Consider the following 25,257-nt stretch of genomic DNA (forward strand, 5'->3'; position numbering starts at 1 on the left):
CATGCTTGTCATATGTCTATCTCCATAGAGGCTGAATCATCATGTTAATCACATAGCTATCACATGCCTCAAACAGTCCTGATGCTCTTCTAGGTAATCACACATCCTGTCATGCACACAGCTACAGTTGGGGTACCTTTGTTATCACGTTACTCTCATGTTGGAAGAGGACATTTAGTATTTCCCCAACACTTTTAAATATATATTTCTGATTAAAGCTGTTCCCTCCTGTCCTCCGCAGGTTTATCGGGCCCTCCAGGAGCCCCAGGACTCTCAGCTACTGGGGGTGGAGGCGTCTCAGGACCTCCAGGCTTCCAGGGAGAGAAAGGTTTGAAGGGAGATTCTGGCGTTCCCGGTCTTTCTCTGCCGGGACCCCCAGGACGAACAGGGTCCAACGGGGGTCAGGGAGCTCCAGGACTCCCCGGACCTCCAGGATTCTCCTCGGGTCAACAAAACTGCGTTGCCGGAGAGTCCGGACGCCCAGGAGTCCAGGGAGAGAGAGGGTTCCCCGGAGGGTCTGGACAGAAAGGTGAGAGACACTGGTGTTTGTGGATTTAATGATCAGAATCAGAAACAGGTAGGTTGACACATATTTAAATGTATATATTTATATAATTTATGTTTATTCTTCTTTCATTTAATTTTGTATTTGTACTTTTATTCGTATTATTCCCGTGTATATTCCATGCGTACTATCTGTGTTTCCTTCTGTTGCTGCAATCACACATGCAAAAAACACTCGCGGACCACCTAACTCCACAAATATCCAAAATCACATCGTTTTTCTAGAACAGATTGCAAATCGCCTGAAAATTGTACAAACAAGTGGCAACATGTGTGATGAAGGTGTTGCGCTGGGCTATATCATGCAATCGAAAGTGAAACTTAACCCCACTCCATTGCTGAGATATTCCCGCGAGAGTGCGGAAAACTTACATTTATTTATTTATTTCAAATGTGAAATGTTACCAATATACCCGCGGACCACTAGGGGGCGGTCACGGACCACCACACTTTGAGAAGCACTGCCCTACGGAGATTAATCAAGGTCCATCTTATCTTATCGTAGAAAGGGTATTAAAGCAATGAACCAATACTTAAAAGTTGAGTTATGTAGATTTTTACAGCGTCTAACAACTTAAATGTAAGTCCTTCAAAAAATGAATTAAAATTGGCACAGTGGGGAAATAAGCATCTACCAATCAGAGGGTCAGCAGTTCTATCCCTGCCTCCTGCAGTCAACACAAATAAAATAAAAATAATAGATTATTATACAAACATAAGAAGTGAAGATCCAGCATATTGACTTTTCAAGAGAGGAGTTAAAATGTCTGATGGTCACAGAGTCGCTTTGGATGAAAAACGTGATGTAATGTAATGCTTTATCACACTATAGAATATAGAATCCTTTATTGTCGTTATACAGGTACAATGAGATGAGTAGAGCTACTCCTTTTTTTTTTTTCATACTTCAATATACACTGACCTGTGATGGTTTGTTCTTTCAGGTGATAAGGGCGAGACGTGTGTGAACTGCTTTGGAGGTACCTCCGGCATCCAAGGACCCCAAGGACCTGCCGGACAACCAGGATTCCCCGGTAACACCTCTTCACTTTCTACTCCCATCATGCATTGCTTTATATCAGGGGTCAAACTATGGTCCGGGGGCCATTTTGATTCGGCCCTCAGCAAATAAAAAAAAGTATAATGGAATACGGCCCACAAATGAAACTTGTGCTTGTCTTATATTGTACTTCTTAAATATATATGTAAACATATATTACACAGTAGTATTCATGTGTTACTGTAATAAGCCCACTTTTCAAATAAATTCAGTCAATTCAAGTTGGGAACATTTTCTAACAAATCTTAGTTGATAAGATAAAAGGCCCAATAACGTATTTACCTAACAAGCTTGAAAAAGCTCCTTCATATGTCCTTTTATTATCAGCAATCTGAGGCTTCTGTTTTGAGGAATGAGCTGCCAACAAAATAAATGAAACCTTATAGAGAGCTGTGACATAGGCTGTTTTTTTCTTAAGGCATTTTCAAGTATCAAGCATAATTTACCTACTTATAACTGAACTTATGAGGCGATATACCTCTAGTGAGTGGCCCAGCCTTTCGTATGTTTTTCTGTATGTGGCCCTCGGTGAAAAAAGTTTGGACACCCCTGCTTGATGGAGAAATCTTTGGACTTAAATAGGTTTGAATGTACTGTGTTGTTAATCCGTTCCCTCTCCTCCAACAGGAACTCCCGGAGGTCCAGGAGTCAAAGGAGACCGAGGATACCCAGGATCTCCAGGCTCCTCTGGACCCGCTGTTCGTACCTTTTTACTTTCTCTTCTTCAGTGGTTTCACAGGGTTGACAATTTATAAATGCAAATACTACAAATACAAAATGTAATAATTTAGAAGTTGTTAAAATACCTATAGACCACATTAAAACGAGACTGTTTGAAAGTTAAGGGCCCATTTGTCACATGTATGAAAAGAGGTACATCAAGTCCAATACAACCTGCTTTTACACCACTCCAGGCTTCTGCTGTGGGAATCTCAATCTCAATCTTTATTTATTTATATAACACATTTAAATCAACCTCAGTGCTGTACAATGTACACTGTACACTTTATACAATATAAAATAACACAATGGGAGTAAAACAATAATATGATAAAAAGCACAATAACTAGAACATTTATAAAAACACATACAAATGTAAAAATGTAATGTTCAACTAGTATTAAAAGCCAGTGCGAAGAGTCTTTAGCTCAATAGTAGTCTTTTATCTTCCATGGTTAGGTCTCCTTTGGGTTTCACTAAATAAAAACTGTCTCTTTCTCTGTTCCTCTCCTCAGGGTCCCTCCGGTTCTCAGGGTTCTCCAGGTTTCCCCGGACCGAAGGGAGACCCCGGAGATGCCGTCACGGTGAGCGGTGGGCGGGGAGAGAAGGGAGACAGCGGATTCCCCGGATCTCCCGGTCTTCCCGGTTTGGACGGTCGACCCGGTCGCGATGGACAACCCGGAAACTCAGGAGCCAAAGGAACTCCGGTAGGCGGCTCAGAAGGGTCTAAAAACCTTTATTTAAAAAAAACCTTTGATTAAACTTGTGTTTCTTTTTTATATTACGCCCCTTGCAGCACTTTGGGATGACTTTTTAGCAATAAAAGGTGCTTTACAAATACAATTTGAGCCAAAGGAACTCCGGTAGGCGACTTTCCCTCCAGCAATTAGACCCGTCCATCCATGATATAATAATGATAATACACTTTATTTGTATAGCACCTTTCAAGCCCAACGTGCTTTACAGAACAAGATGAAAATAAAGATAGATATAAAGATAAAACATCTACAGTGATCCTCATGAAATTCCCTCGAAGTAAAACTGACACGAAATTAAAATAGGTTAAAATAAAACAAATTTAAAAGAATATTAAAAATGTAAAATAAAAGCGAAACTGAAAAAATACAGTAAAACATGAACAATGATTCTATAGCGAGAATTGAAAGTTGACCCAAATTAAAAGCCATTGGAAACATTTCAAGGGATTGTGCTGTTCTAAAGATCCCCAGATCTCTTGTGTGATACCCTTGGGGTTTCTAAAAGCAGGGCAGTGGAGGATCTAAGGGTTCTTGTTGGAACATAAAAAGAAAAGCAGTCGCTGAAAAACATTAAAGGTCACCTATCATGCTATTTTTAGGCAATAGCATAGGTCTCAGATATATGAAAACCATGTCTATGAAGTGTTTTGGTCAAAATACCAAACAGGTCACCCATTCTAGCCATGCCTCATATCCCTCTATTTCACTTCCTGTTTCAAAAGTGCTGATTCTGGGTATAAACAGGTCTCTCTTGAGAATGAGACCCTGTGTCTCAATGAGATTTTCACCTCTATAAATAAAGGTTAAATACAAAAATTAAGCTTTTTTTTTTAACTGAAATATAAATAAAATAAGAGGGGCGGAGCTTATGCTGGCTCATGCGGGACCTGGCAGATACTGTCTAAAATGCTGCGGTGATTAATTTATCTAATGATTATTAGATCAAGGATTCTCTCTGAAACAGTTTGGAGCTCAAAGGCTTTCTCTCTTGCCGGTTATACCACAAGGTGAGTTCCTTTTATTTCCTGCTTCTTCACACACATGCTCTCCAGTACAGGTTAGCTCTGAGTGTTAGCGATGCTAATGTAAACACCGACCATATTACGTCCAAAACTGTTGGGCATTGTTTCTGATAGCAACGTTTCTGATAGGGCCGTGGGTCCGCCGACGATATTACGTCATTTCGGACGCAAATCTGGATCAGCTCCATTGTTCCATCGTTTTTAGAGATTTGGGTACGGAGGAAAAGAGAGAGGGTTTTATTTTACAATACAGACAACACACGACGTAGCTTTAGGTAGCATAACACGGAGATAGGCTCACCTTAGCTGTTATTCTGATCAAAAGTCGTGTTCAATGGCATTAAAACGAGAAAAAACGCGGCTGAAGGTTAATCCATAGGTTATAGCAATGTGTCTGTCACTTTGAAAAAATTATTGATAATCCATAATTCAATTTTTAGGCAAAAATCGGAGAATAAATATTAGCTGATACCAGAGTGTGTCGCAGCTCCGGTTTTGGCTCACACTCACTCCTTATTTGGTAACGTGTGTGTGTGTGTGTGTGGAACCTCCCCTCGATTTCATTGGCTCTAGCGGTTAAAAAGAGATGTCAATCATCAAAATCGACCAAGGGGGGCCAGAGATAGGTCAAATCCACCCAAATGACCCCAGAAGTGGTTTTTGCTAAATCTCTCTAAAAAGGTCAAATTTCACTTGTTTTGCATCAATCTTGATACAGGGTACTTATTATATGTTATGTTGGTTTTCACAATAAGTAATGTGTTTTTTTTGGACGGACACAATAATTTGAATTTTTTTACTATGTTCAATCTGAATTTACTTTAAAATAAAAAACATCTATATTGATTCTGACTCTTCTACATTCAACGCACAGGTTTAACCTTGCTTTGAGAAAAAAGATTACTAATGTTCCCCTTTTAGAAGGGAAGATATGGTCATTTGTTCTGGGAATGTCATTTTCGAGCCTGAGACCTGGAAAACAGGCTCGGGGCTTAACAGGTTTTAATCAAATCAAATCTAAATGTATTATAGCCCCAAATCATAAAAAATGCCTCAAAAGGGCTGTACAAAGCAAACAAAAGCAAATGCAAACGTCATAGCATAACAATTATAAATTCATTATACGACATTATACATCAACATAAGTATTTCCATGTGATAAAAGCATGTGACTGAAGTGATGGTAATGATGAGCCGAAACAAGGTGATGGAAATTAGTTCACAAGGAAGACAGATGCGAAGAGATGGGTTTTCAGTTTTCTTTTGAAGGAGTCAACGGAAATAGCTTTGCGGATCTGAAACGGGAAGAAGATTCATAAGTTGATGGTTGTTTAACTTCTCTGTGTTGGACAGGGTTCCCTGCTGGTGAAAGGAGAGCGAGGACCCCCTGGTGACTCAGGTCCCTCTGGTAACCCAGGAGACAGAGGTCCTGGCGGGGCCCCGGGCTTCGGACCTCAAGGGTCTACAGGAGACAAAGGTGTCCAAGGAGTCTCCGGAAGATCTGGAGGGCCCGGTGCCCCCGGTAAGTTTAATTAAAAAATGTACTTATTGTTTTCATAACACAATGAAGAAGGAGCATGATACCAATATGTACCCCCTTTTTTCCACTTATCCCAAACACAGAACACATTTTCCACACATGCAATCAAATAATAAAAAGTATAAATACATAAATTACGTCAAAGGAAAAAAATGAAAAATAAATAACTAAAGAAATCCCAAAAATAAATACATTATAGAAAGAAATGCTATTGTATTAAGAGGACATCGTTTATTTGTTTTATTAAAAGGTAAAACACTTCTTATACTGTGAGTTTAGGAAATGTGTTTCTAAGACCAGGAAAAGACAATGAATCCATATCTATATAGTTTGATAGGCCAGTGAAACTGACGAGACTCTAACATTATGGGACATCTGGAAGGATCACAGGAAGTTGTTTATCTCCTCTAGACTTTTAAAAATAAAACAGAGAAAGCTAAACAAGTAAAAGCCTGTTAGATCGTGGAAAAATCACTGCTAGACTTCCCATAGGACTATTCATACATTACATTACATTTAGCTGGCGCTTTTATCCAAAGCGACTTACAATAAGTACATTCGACCAAGAAGATACAAACTTGAAGAAAACAGAATCATATAAGTACATCAGGTTTCATAGAGCCAAAACATTTCAAGTGCTACTCAACTGGCTTTAGATAAGCCAGTCCTTTGTTAGTATATAAGTTCTTTGTTAGTAATGTTATTGCTTGAAGTTAAGTCTAAAGAGATGAGTTTTCAGTCTAGAAGGTGTGTAAGCTTTCTGCTGTCCTGATGTCAATGGGGAGCTCATTCCACCATCTTGGAGCCAGGACAGCAAAACCACGTGTTTTCGCTGATGGGAACTTGGGTCCCCCTCGCAGCGAGGGTGCAGTGAGCTGTTTGGCTGATGCAGAGCGGAGTGCACGCGCTGGGGTGTACGGTTTAAACCATGTCCTGGATGTAGGAAGGGCCAGATCAATTCGCAGCATGGTACGCAAGTACCAGTGTCTTGAAGTGGATTCTAGCAGTTACTGGAAGCCAGTGAAGGGAGCGGAGGAGCGGAGTGGTGTAGGAACATTTAGGAAAGTTGAAGACCAGACGAGCCGCTGCATTCTGGATGAGCTGCAGAGGTCGGATGGCACATGCAGGTAGACCAGCCAGGAGGGAGTTGCAGTAGTCAAGACGTGAGATGATGAGAGCATGGACCAGAACCTGCGTCGCTATCTGAGTCAGGAGGGGTCGAATCCTCCTGATGTTGTAAAGCGTGTATCTGCAGCAACGGGTTGTAGCAGCGATGTTTGCGGTGAAAGACAGGTGGTTATCTAGGGTCATCTAGGATTCCTTGCAGTCTGAGTTGGGGAAACAACAGAGGGGCCGATGTTGATTGTTAGGTCAAGAGTGCGACGACCTGGGTTTCTGAGCGGGGAAAGGACAGAATTAATTGGGTGTCGTCAGCGTAGCAGTGGTATGAAAAACCATGTGGGCAAATGACTGATCCGAGCGAGTTTGTGTACAGAGAGAAGAGGAGGGGACCAAGAACAGAGCCCTGAGGGACCCCTGTAGTTAATTGACAAGGGTCAGACTCGGACCCTCTCCAAGTTACCCTGTAGGGTATTGCATTATATTCATACTTGTGTAATATGAAGTACCAGTTTGTTGTACAGATATCTCTTTATAGCACTTGGCATCCTTTAGAGTCTCCTCACTGACCTCCTCTCCTTGCTTCCTCTCTCCTCTCAGGTACTAAAGGTGAACCCGGTCTAGCAATTGCAGAGAAAGGATCATCAGGGTCACCAGGACTGGACGGCTCTTCAGGATCGCCCGGATCACCAGGTACACAACTGTTATTGTACAGAAGAATAAGTAGAATAACTTACTTTATTATTTGCCCCTTTTGTTTGTTTGTTTGTTCACCATGTAAACAGCTAGGACCAAGACCATTAAGAGCCAATAAAACAATGAAACATTTTAAATCTGCTTTCATGCATCCAGGTTTTGACTCGTGTTTCTGTTGTTTGATCTGCAGGTAACCCCGGTGGGCCCGGACAGAACGGTTTCCCGGGATTACCGGGAATGAAGGGAGACCCCGGACTTCCTGGCATCGGACTCCCAGGACCCCCAGGAGTAAAAGGTAGGATAAGATTAGATAAGACTTTATTTATCCGAAGGAAATTGTTGTGCCAGAGTTACAAAAATACAATAAACACAGCAGCATAACAATAATACTATACACTGCAGTAAAAAGAGCAATTTAATATCTACAGGATACATAGACGGTCACGTGATAAATGTAAATATGAATTAGTAGTGCAAAAAAACGTAGTGGCAGATACGTAATTGCACGTTAATAATGATAATATTGCACATGTTATATAGCAGTGAGTGTTCTGTAATGATGGTAATGACCATAGGACACCTATGAAGTATATTTACTCAAGTACTGTACTTAAGTACCATTTCAAGGTACTTCTCTTGAGTATTTATATATATCATGCAACTTTATACTTTGATTTTGCTACATTTTGGTAGCTTTGGTTACATTACAAATTCAGAATAATAGCTAATACAGCATATACATACTGTAACTACTCTGGTCTTGAAAGAACGTTACGCATCGAACTGAAGTCCACAATCACGTTTATTTACCTCTTGGTACAATAATGAAACACCGTGAAAACGTGTTCGCCTAGTAGACCAGCAGTAGAAAAGGCACGTTATTAACATTGTTGACACTTTTTTTGCGCTGTTTTACTCTCTCACTAACACAATGTAAACATCCGGGGCTAGAGGTCACATGACTTCCGGAAAGATAACGAGATACAACAAAGTTCAAGCATACATTAGGCACTCTTCAAAAATACAAAACAATACATAAGGGCACTTCGAGCGTCAGCTACAAATACACTATCATATATTAATATAGGTAAAGTTAGCCAGTAGCAGTATATACAGTCAAATCCTCACAATTCCCTTTTCCCCCTCCAGGATTCCCAGGTATTCCCGGTCAGAACGGACCTTCAGCAGGACCAGGAAGACCCGGAGTGGACGGACTTCCTGGTCAGCCTGGATTCCCTGGATCTAAGGTATGTCGACTGAGAGTTAGTTAGATTGATGGATGAAGTGCTTTATTAATGAGAAAGAAAAACATTTAAAATCTTTAGTTAGGTCAAGACATTTCCAGGAAGTGAGATCCAAAACAATAACACCATGATAGCTATTGTACAAAAGCCTAAACATCATGTTTTAAAGGGGTCCATATTATACTTTCTGGGGTATCCCTCTCCTGTAGTGTGTTATATAATATCACGGATGACGATGACCTAATCTTTTATTTTCATGAACAATGTAAGCTAGAAGGGGGCCAGAAAAGTTGTTATGCTTCGTCTTGCCCCTTTTTAACATGACAGAAACTATGAGATTTTTTTCTTTTTTATATATATATATACCTTGAAGGTTTTTTTCATTTAGCTTCAACTATTATTATTATTGTTTTTTTTTGTTCCAACATGTTCAATAAATTGACTAATAAAATATTGGTCATGTTAGATATCATAAGAAATTCAAAAACATTAACAATAAAAATGAATCATCCATCACAAAGTATCTCATATATCATCAGCCTGTGACCTAAGGTTTTCATTGTCATAACTACGCTGGAGCTACTGTATGTACACATGACAATAAAAGCTTTGAATCTTGAACCTTGAACTTGATATACTTTGCATGTAATTAACACTTTTCCGCCTGTGTGTGTGACAGGGTGAGCCTGGTTTTGGTCTACCCGGCCCCCCCGGTCTCCCAGGAGTCCCTGGATCTAAAGGCTTCATCGGAGTAAAGGGAGACCCCGGCTTCTCTGGAGGCCCCGGCTCTCCTGGAAGATCTGGATCTGATGGCGGTCCTGGATCCAAAGGTATTTTGTAGTTTAATGCTCTTTACACACGCCAAAGCATACTTGAAAATGTATTAAAGCCAACAGAGCCATATGGAGAAAATCAAGGGTTAATCATTGGCGATTTTCAAAGAAATTATATTACCATATCATACTAAATACTGGTTCGTCACTGTACAGTATTTTAGTATCATATCATATCTCATATCAAATAAATATCTCGCCTCATATTGCAATATTAATATTATTTTTGACATATTGCTTTGACCTCTCCAAGCATACACCAAGCTGATGTTCTGTCCTGTCTCTGTGCAGGTGACCCTGGAACATCTGGAATACCTGGAGCTCGCGGCCCACCTGGATCCCCCACCACGGGCTCTCTGGGGCAGCCTGGCCCCCCCGGACCCTCCGGACCAATGGGATCACCAGGTCAGAAACATAATGTTAGAAAAATATCACTCGTCACCGGCTTCAGCTTCAATAATCAGGATACATGTATTTATTATCCTCTCAAGAATGGAAGTAGTCATCACATACAGAGCATCAACTAGTTTCTGAACAGTGTCCTTCACATGCTGATATCCAAGAGAGGGAGTTACACAGTCACAAGATGGAGGAGTACCGGTTCTTGTAGGTAATCATACATCCTGTCATGTAAAAAATACTGACTTTTACTCAAAATGTCAAAATTCTGACTTTTTCTCTAAATGTCAAAGTTCTGACTTTTTCAAAAAATTCGGACTTTTTCTCTAAATCTCAAAATTCTGACTTTTTCTTAAAATGTTGACTTTTTCTCAAATTTTGACTTTTTCTCTAAATCTCAAAATGTTGCGTTAACGCGTTAATAACGCTAACAAATTAACGCAACTAATTATTTTAATTAACGCATGTGCATTTTTTGCCTTCGGCCGCCCCGTAGTTTCAGAGCGCATCGAGTTTAAATACCATCTACAAGCTGATGCTGACATCCTACCGTCCGCTTGCGGCAGACCACACTTCCACGCTCACCGGCAGGCCCCGACTGGCCATCGGGAGGACCGGGAGGGTGTGTGTATGTGTGGTGCGAGCGAGCGAGCGAGAGAGAGAGAGAGAGAGAACAGGCACACCTTACGTGTATTGTTGTTGTTAGCATCTGGTGCTAGCTAGCTGCGCTAACGGATATAAGGAGCTGCTTAAATGAAAACAGAGGAGCGACATTTCGCCGACAATTGCGCCGAGCACTTGACTTTATGCAGGAAGCCAGACAGTGGGACATTGTACGAGAAGTCAGCACACTCAGCACGGATAGTGCAACATGATTGCAGCGTCCAGGCAGCTCCCGTTCGAGCATATGCCTTGAGTTGCACATAGCTCCAACGATCCATCACACACACACACACACACACACACACACACATTGTTGTGTTTAATATTCATGAGAATATTTGTCATTGTTCAAATGATAATAAACATTAGCATAAAGCATATTTGTCCACTCATATGTTGATAAGAGTATTAAAAACTTGAAAAATATTCCTCTAAAGTACATTTAAAACAGATCAAAAATGTGCGATTAATTTGCGATTAATCGCGATTAAATATTTTAATCGACTGACAGCCCTAATATATATATATATATATATATATATATATATGTCTATCTCCATAGAGGCTGAATCATCATGTTAATCACATAGCTATCATATGCCTAAAACAGTCCTGATGATCTTCTAGGTAATCATACATCCTGTCATGTTCACAGCTGCAGTTGGGATACCTTTGTCATCATGTGGACTCTGATATTGGAAGAGTACATTCAGTATTTCCCCAACACATAAAGAATAATTATTTTCCTGCTTAAAGCCTAAATCTTGATGTCATGATTACAGGATTCCCCGGATCAAACGGAGGGAAGGGAGACCCCGGACCTCCAGGTCTGGATATCCCCGGTCTGCCAGGAGAGAGAGGAGGAAACGGTTTCCCAGGATCCCCGGGACAAGTGGGAACCCCGGGACCCCTTGGAGGGCCAGGACGCGACGGCCTGCCCGGACTGCCAGGTAACATCTAATGCTAACATCGTGAATCTACAGTATAATGGGTTATTTTCTCTGTGAAATGTCAGAAAAATCATGTTTTTTATTATTGTTTTATTATTTTACTATTGTACAAATGACAATAAAGCTTTGAATCTTGAATTCTTGAATTAAATCTAACCTCTCTTTGCTCCTTTGTGTGACTTCCTGCAGGTCAGAAAGGAGACATGGGCTCCATGGGAACTCCAGGACCCTCAGGGGGACCAGGAGGCCCCGGAGGACCCGGCGGACCCGGATTTAAAGGTTTTTACTCATAACTCTTTCATTAAGCCCTCAAGTTCTCAATACATGTTAAAAAACTGTAAGCTGACACAAGTTACATTGCACTTTTTACATTTATAAATACAGGTTAACAGGAACAAAGGATCAATTCATCCTGTTTTTCTTACGATACGATAATACTTTAATGGTCAGATCAAGTCTGAAATGTGACTTGCATCACAGCAGCTGCATGTGTAACATCAACGGACAAACATCAAGACACAATACATGGAAAACTAACATTTAACATAACAGGACAATCAGTGAGAGAAAACCTGCTCAAAGAGCCTTCAGCGTGCATTTGATCTGGGATTCAGCTCTGTGTTCACTGAGAGGGTTGACTGGAACACAAAGGATGCTTCAGTCGGACTTTATTGAATCTCAGATTAGATGGTAGCAGTTCATATTCACTGTTCAGAACATGCTTTGGGTCCCAGATGATGTTGTTGGGCCGCCATCTTAGTTTTGTTGTTCATATAACTGAGAAGAAACTCGACTGCAGTCCATGAAAAAGAAAAAACATCCCTATGCCCTGCTAAACGTCTCTTGATTCTCCGTCCTCCTCTCCAGGTGAACCAGGATTCTCAGGAAGAGACGGATCTCCCGGCGGTCCCGGAGGAAAAGGAGACAGAGGAGACCCCGGCGTTACGGGACCCTCCAGGAGCTAGTCTGCCCCCGTCCGTCACAAAGGGAACCAAAGGAGACCCTGGACTACCAGGTATGGATAAAACCAAACACCTTCACTCAACCAAAAGACATTGACTACAAAAGGGAGCCCATATGTGCTAAAATGCTAACTAATTTCTGGGTTTAAAGGTGTCCTATCATGCAAAGTGCACATCAACATGTGTCCCCTCTTCTTCATGTCTCTTCTACATCAACATGTGTCCCCTCTTCTTCATGTTTCTTCTACATCAACATGTGTCCCCTCTTCTTCATGTCTCTTCTACATCAACATGTGTCCCCTCTGCATTAAGAGACTCTGAAAGTTTCAGGAACAAAGATTCTCTCTCTTTTTGTCCTGATCCATTTCTATAAAAACCTGTCTGAAAATGAGCTGATCAGATTTTGGCCACTTTATGATGTCATAGCGATGTTTTGGCTTGTGTAACCATTAGCCAATCAGCAACCAAGGTAACCCCCCCCCCCCCCCCCCCCACCACCTTATCACCTGAATCTCCTCCTAGAGCTCCATTGAGTTCTTTGTAACCAAATCTCTCTCAGAGGGGCGTGGGGAGGGGCTCCTTATTTTCATCTAAAGTAACAGACAGAGAATCAGCACTTTGGAAACAGGGCTGAAACAGAGGGGATTATGGGTAATGCTGCAATGATGTGTTTGGTGTTTGGAGCCAAACACTTCAGAGACAGGTTCTGTATATATCTGAGACCTGTGATGTATTGATGAAAAACAGTATAATAGGGGACCTTTAAGAGTCATTCCTGCACCACTGTTGAATAATCTTTATTTCTGTGTTTGTTCTACAGGTGGACCAGGTTTTTCCGGTCAGAAAGGTGTCCCCGGTCTGTCAGGTGACCCCGGTCTCTCAGGATCAGACGGTCGCCCTGGACTCCCCGGACCACCAGGTATGCGTTTAACTCCCAACACACACACACACACACACACACACACATACACACACACACACACACACACACACACACACACACACACACACACACACACACACACACACACACACACACACACCAGAGTTCCCGTTAGAATATGTTTTCGCCGGTCAACATGTCCGTTAAAGTTTAAATCTTCCGGACAAAATGAGAAAAGTGCCGGTCAAAGGTCTTCTTTGTTATTTATTGTGCTTTAAAACAAATTGATATGATTCGATATTAAACAAACTAATTATAGTAGATTAACTACATTATTCAAAAGTGTACAGGAATTTATAATAACACGGGAATAATAAACGGAGCTCTCTCCCTCTCCTGTCAGTATCATGCAGCTCGAGGATCAGTAATGAGTGACCCGACAGTAAAACTAAACATATCTATAACTAGTTTAGGTAGTTTGAGAGGTCATTAAAATAGCTACGTGTGATATTCTAACCTGAAGTGTGTGTTTTGTTCGCTCACCGCTGCAGGTGATCATGCAGAGCTGCGTGTCGACTCGTCAGCAGCAGCTGATCTCTCTCTCCCGTCAGATTAGACTTCACTCGCGTTTATGTCCATATCGATCAGATCCAGCTAGTTCTAGCTAATGATATGACTACCTGCTTATTAAAAGACACCTAAACAATAAGCGTCGCTATGCAACTGGGTGAGGCCGCAAAGTATAGCGTAGCATTATGCATTTGTTTACATGCCCACCGGAACCCCGAGGCATTACCAACAGATCAACGCACAATCAACCCATACAGGATATCTCTTTCTCCACATTAAGTGTTAGACATTAGAATTGACTATTCTTGTCTGTCACATAAATGGCGCAAGTTGCGCAACTGATGTGGTATTGCGCTAAATGGAAATTATTTTTGAACGGACACTTTGACCGGAGAGATTTAGATTTGCCGGTCTTCAACATATTTTACCGGTCGTAGTCCGGTAATTACCGGCTAACGGGAACTCTGACACACACATACCATATATACATCACTTCAGGGGACATTACATTGACTTACATGCATTTCCTGGAGACTTATCCTAACCCTAACCAACACATGCCTAACCCTAACCAAGTCTTCACCCTAAAATTAATGATTCCCCTCATGGGGACCTCCAATTTGTCCCCATAAGGGAGGCCAGTCCCCACACGTGACTATGTAAACAGATTTAGGTCCCCACAAGTATAGTAATGCTAGACCACACATACCCCCCCCCCCACACACACACACACACACACACACACACACACACACAAAGACACACACACATTATTATTGTTTTTTTTTTCATTATTGTTTTCTTTATTTTTTTATTATTCATCTATTCAATATCATACATGAGCATCACACATGTTTACATACAACCAAGTCCAGGGACAGGCATACAAAGCAACAAGACATTACATACAGTAAATAAAGAAAAAGGGAAAGAAAAATACATTTTGATAACTTCAGATTGAACATTTTTTAAATATCAAATTAGTTTTGAATGATTTGGTTTGGAGTTAAATAATGTAAATTAAATACGGTTTATTGCGGTGATAACTATTTATATAAATGAGTAGATTGCAAGATGACAATAGGAATGTTTATCGGGGCACCTAACAGACACAATACATGAAAAACAAACACCAAACATTTAACATAACAGCAACCTAACATGTTTTTCCTCTCTACTAAAGGTCCAAAGGGAGATTCTGGCATCCCAGGAGGCCCCGGTGGTTCTGGAGGTCCTGGAGGAAAGGGCAGCATGGGAGAAATGGGATTCCCAGGTGGGTTTGAACTCAGTTCTGAATCAGAATGGATGGATGGATGGATGGATGGATGGATGGATGGAGAGATGGATGGATGGATGGATGGATGGATGGATGGATGGATGGATGGATGGATGGATGGATGGATGGATGGATGGATGGATGGATAGATAGATAGATGGATGGATGGATGGATGGATGGATGGATGGATATGGATGGATGGATAGGAGAGATAGATAGATTGAGCTGGCTGGCTGGCGAGCTCGCTCGCTGGCTGCTGGCTGGCTAGGCTCGCTCGCTCGCTGGCTGGCTGGCTGCTGGAATGGCTGGCTGGCTGGCTGGCTCGCTCGCTCGCTGGCTGGCTGGCTGGCGCGCTCGCTCGCTGGCTGGCTGGCTGGCTCGCTCGCTCGCTCGCTGGCTGGCTGGCTGGCTGGCTGGCTGGCTGGCTCGCTCGCTCGCTGGCTGGCTGGCTGGCGCGCTCGCTCGCTGGCTGGCTGGCTGCGCGCTCGCTCGCTCGCTCGCTGGCTGGCTGGCTGGCTGGCTGGCTGGCTGGCTGGCTGGCTGGCTCGCTCGCTCGCTGGCTGGCTGGCTGGCGCGCTCGCTCGCTGGCTGGCTGGCTGGCTCGCTCGCTCGCTCGCTGGCTGGCTGGCTGGCTGGCTGGCTGGCTGGCTGGCTCGCTCGCTCGTTCGCTCGCTCGCTGGCTCGCTGGCTCGCTGGCTCGCTGGCTGGCTGGCTGGCTGGCTGGCTGGCTGGATGGATGGCTAGCTAGCTCGATAGATAGATAGATAGATAGATAGATAGATAGATAGATAGATAGATAGATAGATGGATAGATAGATGGACAGACAGATGGATAGATACTTTATTGATCCCAATTCGAGAAATGTTTGCGTTGCAGCAGCATAAAAAACAAGGCAATGTACATAGAGAAATTAAGACACTAGAAATAAACAATCCAAAATATTTCTGAAATAGAAATAAAATAGCATTAAAAAGTAAAAAGATATACATGTGGAAATACAAATATGTTTCTAGTTATTGTGCTTTTTATCTTGTTTTTAATTATTGTTTTATTATTTTACTCCTATTGTGTTATTTTATGTTGTACTTGTTCCCTCTACAGCACTTCAGGTCAACTGAGGTTGTTTTTAAATGTGCAATATAAATAAATAAAGATTGAGATTGAGATAAAGCAAAAAAAGGGTCTACTAAAAAGTTGTTTTCAAAAATGCTAATGTCTCACTTTGATGATGTCACAGGACCATCAGGACAGAAGGGTCTGTCAGGTCAGCCAGGTAGATCAGGAGGTCCAGGACAACCCGGAGGATCTGGTTTCCCCGGATCTAAAGGTGAACCCGGATCTGCTGGAGTCGGACCCCCCGGACCCGGAGGACTTAAGGTAAAGGACTCAACCGTAGAAATGTCCTATCTAGGGGTGGGGGAAATAATCGATATAGTATCGCGTGGCGATATTGTATCGATACACGGATGCCAAGGATCGATATTTTATTATAGAAACTGTAGCATATCCCTCGGAAAGAGGGTCGTACACTCCAACTCCAAAAACCAACGTAAGAGCTACACAAAGACACAAAACAACAAATACATTTAAGCTACATCCATATGAGTATTATTTTAGAATACCATTAAACAAGTGAACTTCAAATAGTTAGCAAAGTTATAATACAGTATATAAACGAATTAAGACACAAACCACAGTTAACACTAACCCTGTGCCTCTTCGAGGGGTGCTAATACTTACATGTAAACGTTATCTTTTGATATCACCGTATTTAAATGTTGATATCTCTGTTAATATCTGTACTTTATCTCCGTCAAGTTTTTGCTTTGGGAACAGTAACTTCCTGCTAATAGCGCAAAGTCGCCTTCAAATAAAAGCATGTCTCAAATCTCAAACACAAATCTCCTTTTCAGGTTCAAAGAACACAAATTGGTTTTTTGTACATAAACTATTCATATTGCAAATACATGTTTTAACCAGTAAGGGAATACTCACATGGACACGACCAATGTGATTTGCAATATCGCAATATATCGTATCGCAATACTTAGCATATCGTAGAATCGCAATACTATCGTGGCTTAAGTATCGCGATAGTATCGTATCGTGGGGGGCCTGCTGATTCCCACCCCTAGTCCTATCCCATTTGACTCTATTTGGCTTAAAGACCTGGTATTCTTTCTGAAACTTGAGAAGGTAAAATATGCTCTTAAAGGGTCTGTAGACGGTTTTTATAAGAAATGGCAATGTTTGATAGATTATTTCAACAACTTCCAAAATTATCTGTCTTTTAATGTTTTGATTTATTTCTACATATATTCTTATTTATATTTGTACTTACTGATCCGTTTTTACCTGCCATTTTATTTACTTATTGTTATTAATATAATTTGCTGTCTCTGTGTTTTTATTTTTTATATCTGAAGGTGGAATCAATGTTTTCTTTTTTTATTAAACTTTTCAAGGTGTGCTGGTTTCATTTTAGGTCAGCTTTTAATCTTTTTGAAATGTGTCCCACAGGGTGAAACAGGTCAGCCAGGCTTCCCAGGAAATTCAGGACTTAAAGGAACTCCAGGATCTTCAGGTCAACCAGGAGGACCAGGAGGACCAGGATCCAAAGGAGACCCCGGACTGCCAGGATTCCAAGGTACGTCTGAAGTTTGAATAAAGCTTTAAAGGTCACCTATTATACATAAACACGTGTCCCCTCAGGAACAAAGATTCTCTCTCTTTTTGATCCATTTCTATAAAAACCTGTCTGAAAATGAGCTGATCAGATTTTGGCCACTTTATGATGTCATAACGATGTTTTGTCTTGAGTAACCATTAGCCAATCAGTAACCAAGGTAACCCCCCCCCCCTCCTTATCACCTGAATCTCCTCCTAGAGCACCATTGAGTTCTTTGTGACCAAATGTCTCTCAGAGGGGCGTGGGGAGGGGCTCATTATTTTCATCTAAAGTAACAGACAGAGAATCAGCACTTTGGAAACAGGGCTGAAACAGAGGGGATTATGGGTAATGCTGCAATGATGTGTTTGGTGTTTCAGCCAATCAGAGACATGTTTGGATATATCTGAGACCTGTACTATATTGATGAAAAACAGTATAATAGGGGACCTTTAAGAAAGTCACTCAGAAGTAGGGATGGGTATCGTTTGAAATGTATCGATTCCGATTTCGATTCCGGTTCTGCTTATCGATTCCGGTTCTTATCGATTCCCCGTTTCGATTCCAAAATTGTAAAATAAAGAGGTCAAACGTTTAGATAACAAAAATATATTTATTCTTAAAAGCTTTAACTGAAATTGTTACTAAAAAATATACATGCAATACAAATGTATTGCACAATAGCTGTGCTTTATTTTAACTGAGCTTTGCCTGTGGCAAGCTATTAACAGGCATTACACTTTGCCTTTTCTTTTTCTTTTTTAGTGTAGTGGAGCCTCACTTCAGAGTGTTTACCGCGACCTATCTTTGGTGTTATGAAGTGACTGAGCTCGTGAAATGTCTACGGGAGGGCGGGGGAGCATCGCTGCGGGGCAACTGTGGACCTCTGTCGCCTGTCAGCGCAATTTATATGATGCCGTTTAAAAAAATGAAGGGCGGTGCCGGCCGTCAGCGTACCGAGCCGGCCGTCAACGGCCCGCTGACGACCGGCCGTTCTGTGATTCTCCAGGTCCGCCCTGTATTCCACCGGGTCACCGCAGCGCAGACGGACCCGCTGGAATACAGGGTCTACCGCGTTTAGGAACCGTTAAGCAGAACCGAAATTGTGTATTTTGTATGGGTACCCGGTACCCGGCATTTTCTTATCGGTTCTCATCTGGAACCGAGTTTCGGTTCCCAACCCTACTCAGAAGTCATGAAAGCAGATGACGTGGGTGAAGTAAACACACCTTGCCGTCAAACAATACTATAACATAACTGTACAATTAATGAGATGTCCTCCTGTCTCTCTTCGGAAAACATTACTTACACTATTAAAGAAAATCAAGAGGCCTTTAATTCTATTTGGGATCCTTTTACAGATTTTCTGAAAAATGAGGATATGTGGAAAGAACTGAACAGAGAGGAACCTTTTTTTAATTTTTAATGTTGTACTTCTTTACTTGACTGTACTTCTTTTTCTGTATTTGCTTGAAATGTGGAAAACATGAAAAAAGACAATGGGTGGAAAAAGTGCACTCAATGCATATCTTCAATGCTATTGATACGGTAAAACAGAGCAACCTTAACCGATGCGTTGTCTCCGTCTCCTCTTAGGTTCCCCCGGTATTCCCGGTCCTAAGGGTCTGGACGGCGGTTCCGGTGGTCCTGGTCTCACTGGAGCTCCAGGTAGACCAGGAGAGTCTGGAAGATCAGGAGGTCCAGGACAACCCGGAGACAAGGGTCAGGCGGGTCGGGACGGGATCCCAGGACCAGCTGGAGTCAAAGGAGACCCAGGTAAGACAACTGATAAGAAGAAAAACTACACTTTCAATTAGAATTGATAACATATTTCGTAGGGATGGGAATGATTAATCGAATATTCAAAATGATTCAGGTTTTCGAATATGAGTTATGAATATTTTTATTGTAATTTATTGTATTTTTTTATGTTTATGGGAGGGGTGCCTAAGTTGATTACATATTATCAAATGGATTAATTAAATGTATACGACAGTGCCATTTTAAATATCTTAAACATGTGTAACGTTACACTTTAACGGAGAGTCCTACACAACGAACATGGCGTCAAAACGGAGTAAAGTGTGGAAATATTTCGACCAGGTTAGTGAGGGCGGTGTAGAGTGCAAACTATGCAAAGTTAAACTAGTGTATCATAGGTCAACTAGCTCAATGCTTAACCACATACAATTCAAACATAAAACCTTGAGTTTTCAAACTGTGGTCACCCGTTCAATAAATTGGACAAATTCTATATTTATTAGAACATTTATTTATTATTAAAACCTTTTTCTTTTCTTTTTTTATTCCCATCCCTAACATTTTTGACTAAATTAACTTCTGTTTCCCGTCTTCTCCAGGTCTTCCAGGTTACGGTGGACCCGGCGCTTCCGGACTTCCAGGATTGCCCGGTGAGCAACAACCCACTGAATGATAATGGACACACACACACACACACACACACACACACACACACACACACACACACACACACACACACACATACCATGTATACATCACTTCAGGGGACATTACATTGACTTACATGCATTTCCTGGAGACTTATCCTAACCTTAACCATAACCAACACATGCCTAACCCTAAACCTTACCCTAACCCTAACCAAGTCTTCACCCTAAAATTAATGATTCCCCTCATGGGGACCTCCAATTTGTCCCCACACGTGACTATGTAAACAGATGTAGGTCCCCACAAGTATAGTAATGCTAGACCACACATACACACACACACACACACACACACACACACACACACACACACACACACACACACACACACACACACACACACACACCTTAGGAATATACAAGCATCCAGTGCAATGGTTTTCACTGAAAAGACAATACAACAAAGTCATATTTTTAGTAACTCAAACACACTCTAAACCTCACAATTAATAACTTGTTTCCTTTTATTCACAATATTGATTTTTTGCAAGAAAATGTCAGCACTGTCCACACACCAGCACTGTGTTAGGCTTTTGAAAAAACAAAATGGGTGACAAAAGCCATGTGTATTTTACCACCAACTAATGACCTTCTTAATTTGTGGACAGCAGCCCTAATATAATAATAATAATAATAATAGTAATAATAATAATAATAATACATTTGATTTCGAAGCGCTTTTTCACAGTAGTGATAAAAATATAAAATATAAAAAACCCTAACTATCTTTACTTTATTTCCCTCTCAGGCTCAAAGGGAGACTCCGGTGGTCCTGGCCCATCTGGCACTCCTGGTTTTCCCGGATCTAAGGGAGATGCTGGTTTTCCCGGAAACCCTGGTCCCTCAGGCAACAGTGGCCCTTCAGGGTCTCCAGGTCTAGCTCTGCAGGGCCCCAAAGGACTCTCAGGATCCCCTGGACCCCCCGGAAGAGCAGGTAAAGCATCCGAAAATACGTATTTGTCTCCACATGTGCTGCCAGAAAAATTGCTGCCTGGTTTTCTGATTTGAGGGCTGGTATGAGGGGTGGTAATGTTCAGAGAAAAGCATTCATTGGGATGGCATCTGGGAAAAGATAGGGTTGTTCAAACTTGGCTAAATTATTCGACGTGGTTCCTTGACATTAAAAAAAAAATGTGAGGGTTTTTTGTGCAAATTTATAACAAAAATTCACAGAAAATCTCCTTGTGTTTTTATTTCTTGTAAATTCCGATCGAATCTTAAAGAATATCTAAATGGATATTTTGGTATATTTCACACCTAGAATAGTCTTAATATGCAGTTGTTAGAGAGTATTACAAACAGGTCTATAATGTTACTTAAGTGTAAAAGCTATGATTGTTCTTTTTAATAGATAAATAAATGTCTGCCTTATGCAGCGTGTAGTTATTCGTCTCAAACGTACAAAACCAGCAGAATCCTGTACGTAATTTGTACAAACATTATATTTACAAACTAAAGGAAATACATTACCGTTGCATTAAGATTATTTAAAATGTAGTTTATTTGGTTTTCCTAACCTGCGAAAACCAGGCAGCAAACGGCAGAAACTGCACTTGTTAATGTGAATGCTTTCATCTCCATGTCAGTTGATTTGCATGGGACGTTTTATCACTGTTTGAGCACCACCTGTCGAGTCATTGTCAACAACACTGAGCACGGATGATCAAAATCCATTTTCACCAGGAATTGTCGTGGTGCTCGTCACGCACCAATCACTGTTTGTCACGGGAGTTTGACCCCAAAATGAGCATGTGTTTACAGCACTTTGTTGTCTCAACATCATCCAGTTATTTGTGTTTTATCCACCATTTCTTTCGTCCTCATGTCTTCCTCACACCTTGTCCCCTTTTTCCCGATCCCACAATGAGGAAAGCTGTAATCCATCCATCTCTCCACAGCCATGATGTACTGTTCATGTGTGTGTTTTCATTGTAACCAGTGTGTGTGTGTGTTTGTGGTCGTGTTGGATCATTGAAATGTTGGTGTGAAACAGCTGAGCCTGAGACAAAGAAAAACTCTACTTGCATCTTAAAGTTAAAGATAGGTTTTGTACATTTTATTTAATGGGATTCAGTACACAGCCGCCCTTTTGTCAATCATCTCAAAGCTAATTGACTAAACAAAGAAACTATCAAAAATAAGTATTAATTACCAACACTTTAAAACTAAGATAAGCTGCTACATATAAAAAAATATACAGAAATCTTTCATGTAAAAAGAACAAAACTTAAATCAAAATAACTGGTTAAGACAACTATCGTATCTTTTGGATCGGATATTTTTGTTACCCTACTACAATAACTTTAGTTAAAAGTTGAGCTTTTGGGTTTGCATCAGGCTTTGCTGTCTTGTGTTTTTTGTCCCACCAAATCAACCATCTGCATGGACACTGTCTGTCCCAACACACACACACACACACACACACACACACACACACACACACACACACACACACACACACACACACACACACACACACACACACACACACACACACACACACACATACAAGTTGAAGGTACACCTAACACACTGCTGGAAATGGTGGACCTCCCTGACACACACCTTCTAGGAAGATACAAGCATCCAGTGCAATGGTTTTCAATAAAAAGACAATTACAAAAACGTAAAAGATTAGATTAGAAGTCATTTTTTAGCAACTCAAACACACTATAAGCCTTAACTTTAATATATTGTGCCCTTTTATTCACAATATTGATTCCTTTGAAAGTAAATGTCAGCGCTGTCCACACACCACCGGCACTGTGTTAGGCTTTTGAAAAAACACTCAAGTGTTTTTCTGGGTGTCCGGTGACAACATGAAGCTATGTATATTTTACCACCTGTGTTTCCTGTGGCCCCGCCCCCTCGTGTGATGACTATCCACCGCTGCAGGTCCAACAGGTCAGATGAACGACGTTGAAACGTCTGCTGCACGTTTTACAGAACCACTGTCTGACTTGTTACACTCTCTGATCTAAAGGGAACACATTTCTTCTGGGAAATCACTGCATTTACCTTTATTTCTCCTTCTAATTACCTTTTTCTTTCACTTTCCATGCACTCTGATGGTAGTTTAATGCACCCTTTTAACAAGTAAGCACCTTTTTATGAAAAATAAGTCATGATAAAAAACAATAATCCACTGTAGTAATTTTAAACTCACCGTTTTCTGGCAAGATTAACATGAATCATTCTGTAAAATTCAAATATAATATGCAGAATGTGTTATGCATACAATATCTTATAATTTGTGCACAAAACCACATCATAATTAAACTAACTCACCTTGAAAATCAATGATTTTACTTTTACTGTCACATACTATAATTGTAGTTTTGTTGGATTTCACTGAAATGTGTTTGTAAGCATTATTTGTATTTAAATATACTGGTACTTTAAAGTTTTAGTGATAGCAACAAGCAGTATCTCTTAAATCCAAAATGTTCTCCAAGCTCAGTTCTTTCTGAGGGTCACTTGGTAGAAAATACATCCACGCTAGCTCTGTGACTTGAGCAAAAGGTTATCATGCTAAATGCTACATGCTAACAATGACAACGCTAAAAATGACAATGTTAACATGCAGATGATTAGATTAGATAATATTAGATCTACGATATTCATCCCAAATTGGCAGTGTGTCACAGCAGCATATTTACAGGCATTACACATCAGTTACAAATAATTACTGATTACCAGCTGTGCTAGTTTAACATGTTAGCATGCTACATTTGCTAATTAGCACTAAACAGAGGATGAGGATGATGGGGAATCTCACTGGTTTTGCAGCTATTTCGTCGAAATGATACATTTTGACATGATAGCACTATAGATGGATAGTTTATTTATTTTAGAACACAAATTAGTATATTTTTCTACCGTGTGACCTCCAGGGGATTAATATAATTCATTAACTTAACCTTTAGCTTGGAGCAAATGTTGAGACCGTAGCACTTTTACCTTAGCACTTTGATTTTTAAGTAAGAAAAGTAACGACAGCTGCACAGTGTCAGTATATTTAGCATTAAACCTTAGTTAATACCTCCTCTCTTGTTAAAGGCAATGCATCTTGTTTAGTGTGACTTGTGTTTCTGTACTGAAGCTTGCTTCTGTCTAAACCCCCTCTTCTTTTTTTGCAATTGTTGTGCCGTCAACCCGGCTCCGTTTTACCTGGGAATTCTGGGAAACCTAGGTCCTCCAGGTTAGACTCCAGGGTGGCTTTAATACATGCTGTCTTATATATGTGTCATATGTGGTATACTGGTGTGTGAGAATAAGTGAAAAGGTGTGTTTTTTTACCATTTCTTTACCCTACAGGACAGGCTGGACACTCAAGACTGCTCATAATCATAATTTACTCCAATTGTTTTACTAATGAGTTTCATTTGGACGTTTTACTGCCATTTTTAATGGGGAAGAATTGTGTTGTTTTATTTATTTTCTTGTCTTTTTCTTTTCTTTTACAAGTTTGATATAGAACGTTTTCTCTGAGGTAAAGCTGCTCTACAGGAAACAAATCATCTTGAATTATTGAAGAAGCTAACCTCACTAGTAACATTACTATGATATTTTATCTACTATTATGAATTTCTTAGCCAGTAAAAATTGGGTTGTGAAACTAGTTTTCCTTGAATGAAATTGTAGTTGACATGATATTATCTTTGTGTTAGATGTATAATTATTACATATATATATATAGTATTGAAGAGTAAGTGCATAAGTATTGAAGAGTAAGTGCAGGCTTTGACTCTGCTGCATTTTTTCAAGAAAAAACGCTCAGTTCAGTTTCCATTAAAACAGTTAAAAAATAATAAGTGAGAATATGGTTGACGACTACGTTTTCAGTTATTAATCGACATT

The 25,257-nt window shown here is 40.7% G+C and overlaps 1 protein-coding gene across 1 annotated transcript in view; it reads left to right on the forward strand.

Annotated features, from left to right (window-relative positions):
- Positions 1–25,257, forward strand: part of LOC117546028 (collagen alpha-5(IV) chain-like) — a 72,425-nt gene that overhangs the window by 35,757 nt on the left and 11,411 nt on the right. Inside the window, 21 exon segments of the mRNA XM_034216109.1 lie at positions 242–529; positions 1,509–1,598; positions 2,252–2,322; positions 2,860–3,051; positions 5,478–5,646; positions 7,384–7,476; positions 7,670–7,774; positions 8,629–8,726; positions 9,403–9,553; positions 9,848–9,961; positions 11,401–11,568; positions 11,758–11,847; positions 12,436–12,518; positions 12,520–12,583; positions 13,351–13,449; positions 15,167–15,256; positions 16,499–16,638; positions 17,782–17,908; positions 19,526–19,705; positions 20,290–20,340; positions 21,146–21,331. Of these exon segments, the coding sequence (XP_034072000.1) occupies positions 242–529; positions 1,509–1,598; positions 2,252–2,322; positions 2,860–3,051; positions 5,478–5,646; positions 7,384–7,476; positions 7,670–7,774; positions 8,629–8,726; positions 9,403–9,553; positions 9,848–9,961; positions 11,401–11,568; positions 11,758–11,847; positions 12,436–12,518; positions 12,520–12,583; positions 13,351–13,449; positions 15,167–15,256; positions 16,499–16,638; positions 17,782–17,908; positions 19,526–19,705; positions 20,290–20,340; positions 21,146–21,331 (2,649 nt within the window).

The sequence above is a fragment of the Gymnodraco acuticeps genome, unplaced genomic scaffold (assembly GCF_902827175.1).
Source record: "Gymnodraco acuticeps unplaced genomic scaffold, fGymAcu1.1, whole genome shotgun sequence".
NCBI classification, from domain to species: Eukaryota; Metazoa; Chordata; class Actinopteri; order Perciformes; family Bathydraconidae; genus Gymnodraco; species Gymnodraco acuticeps.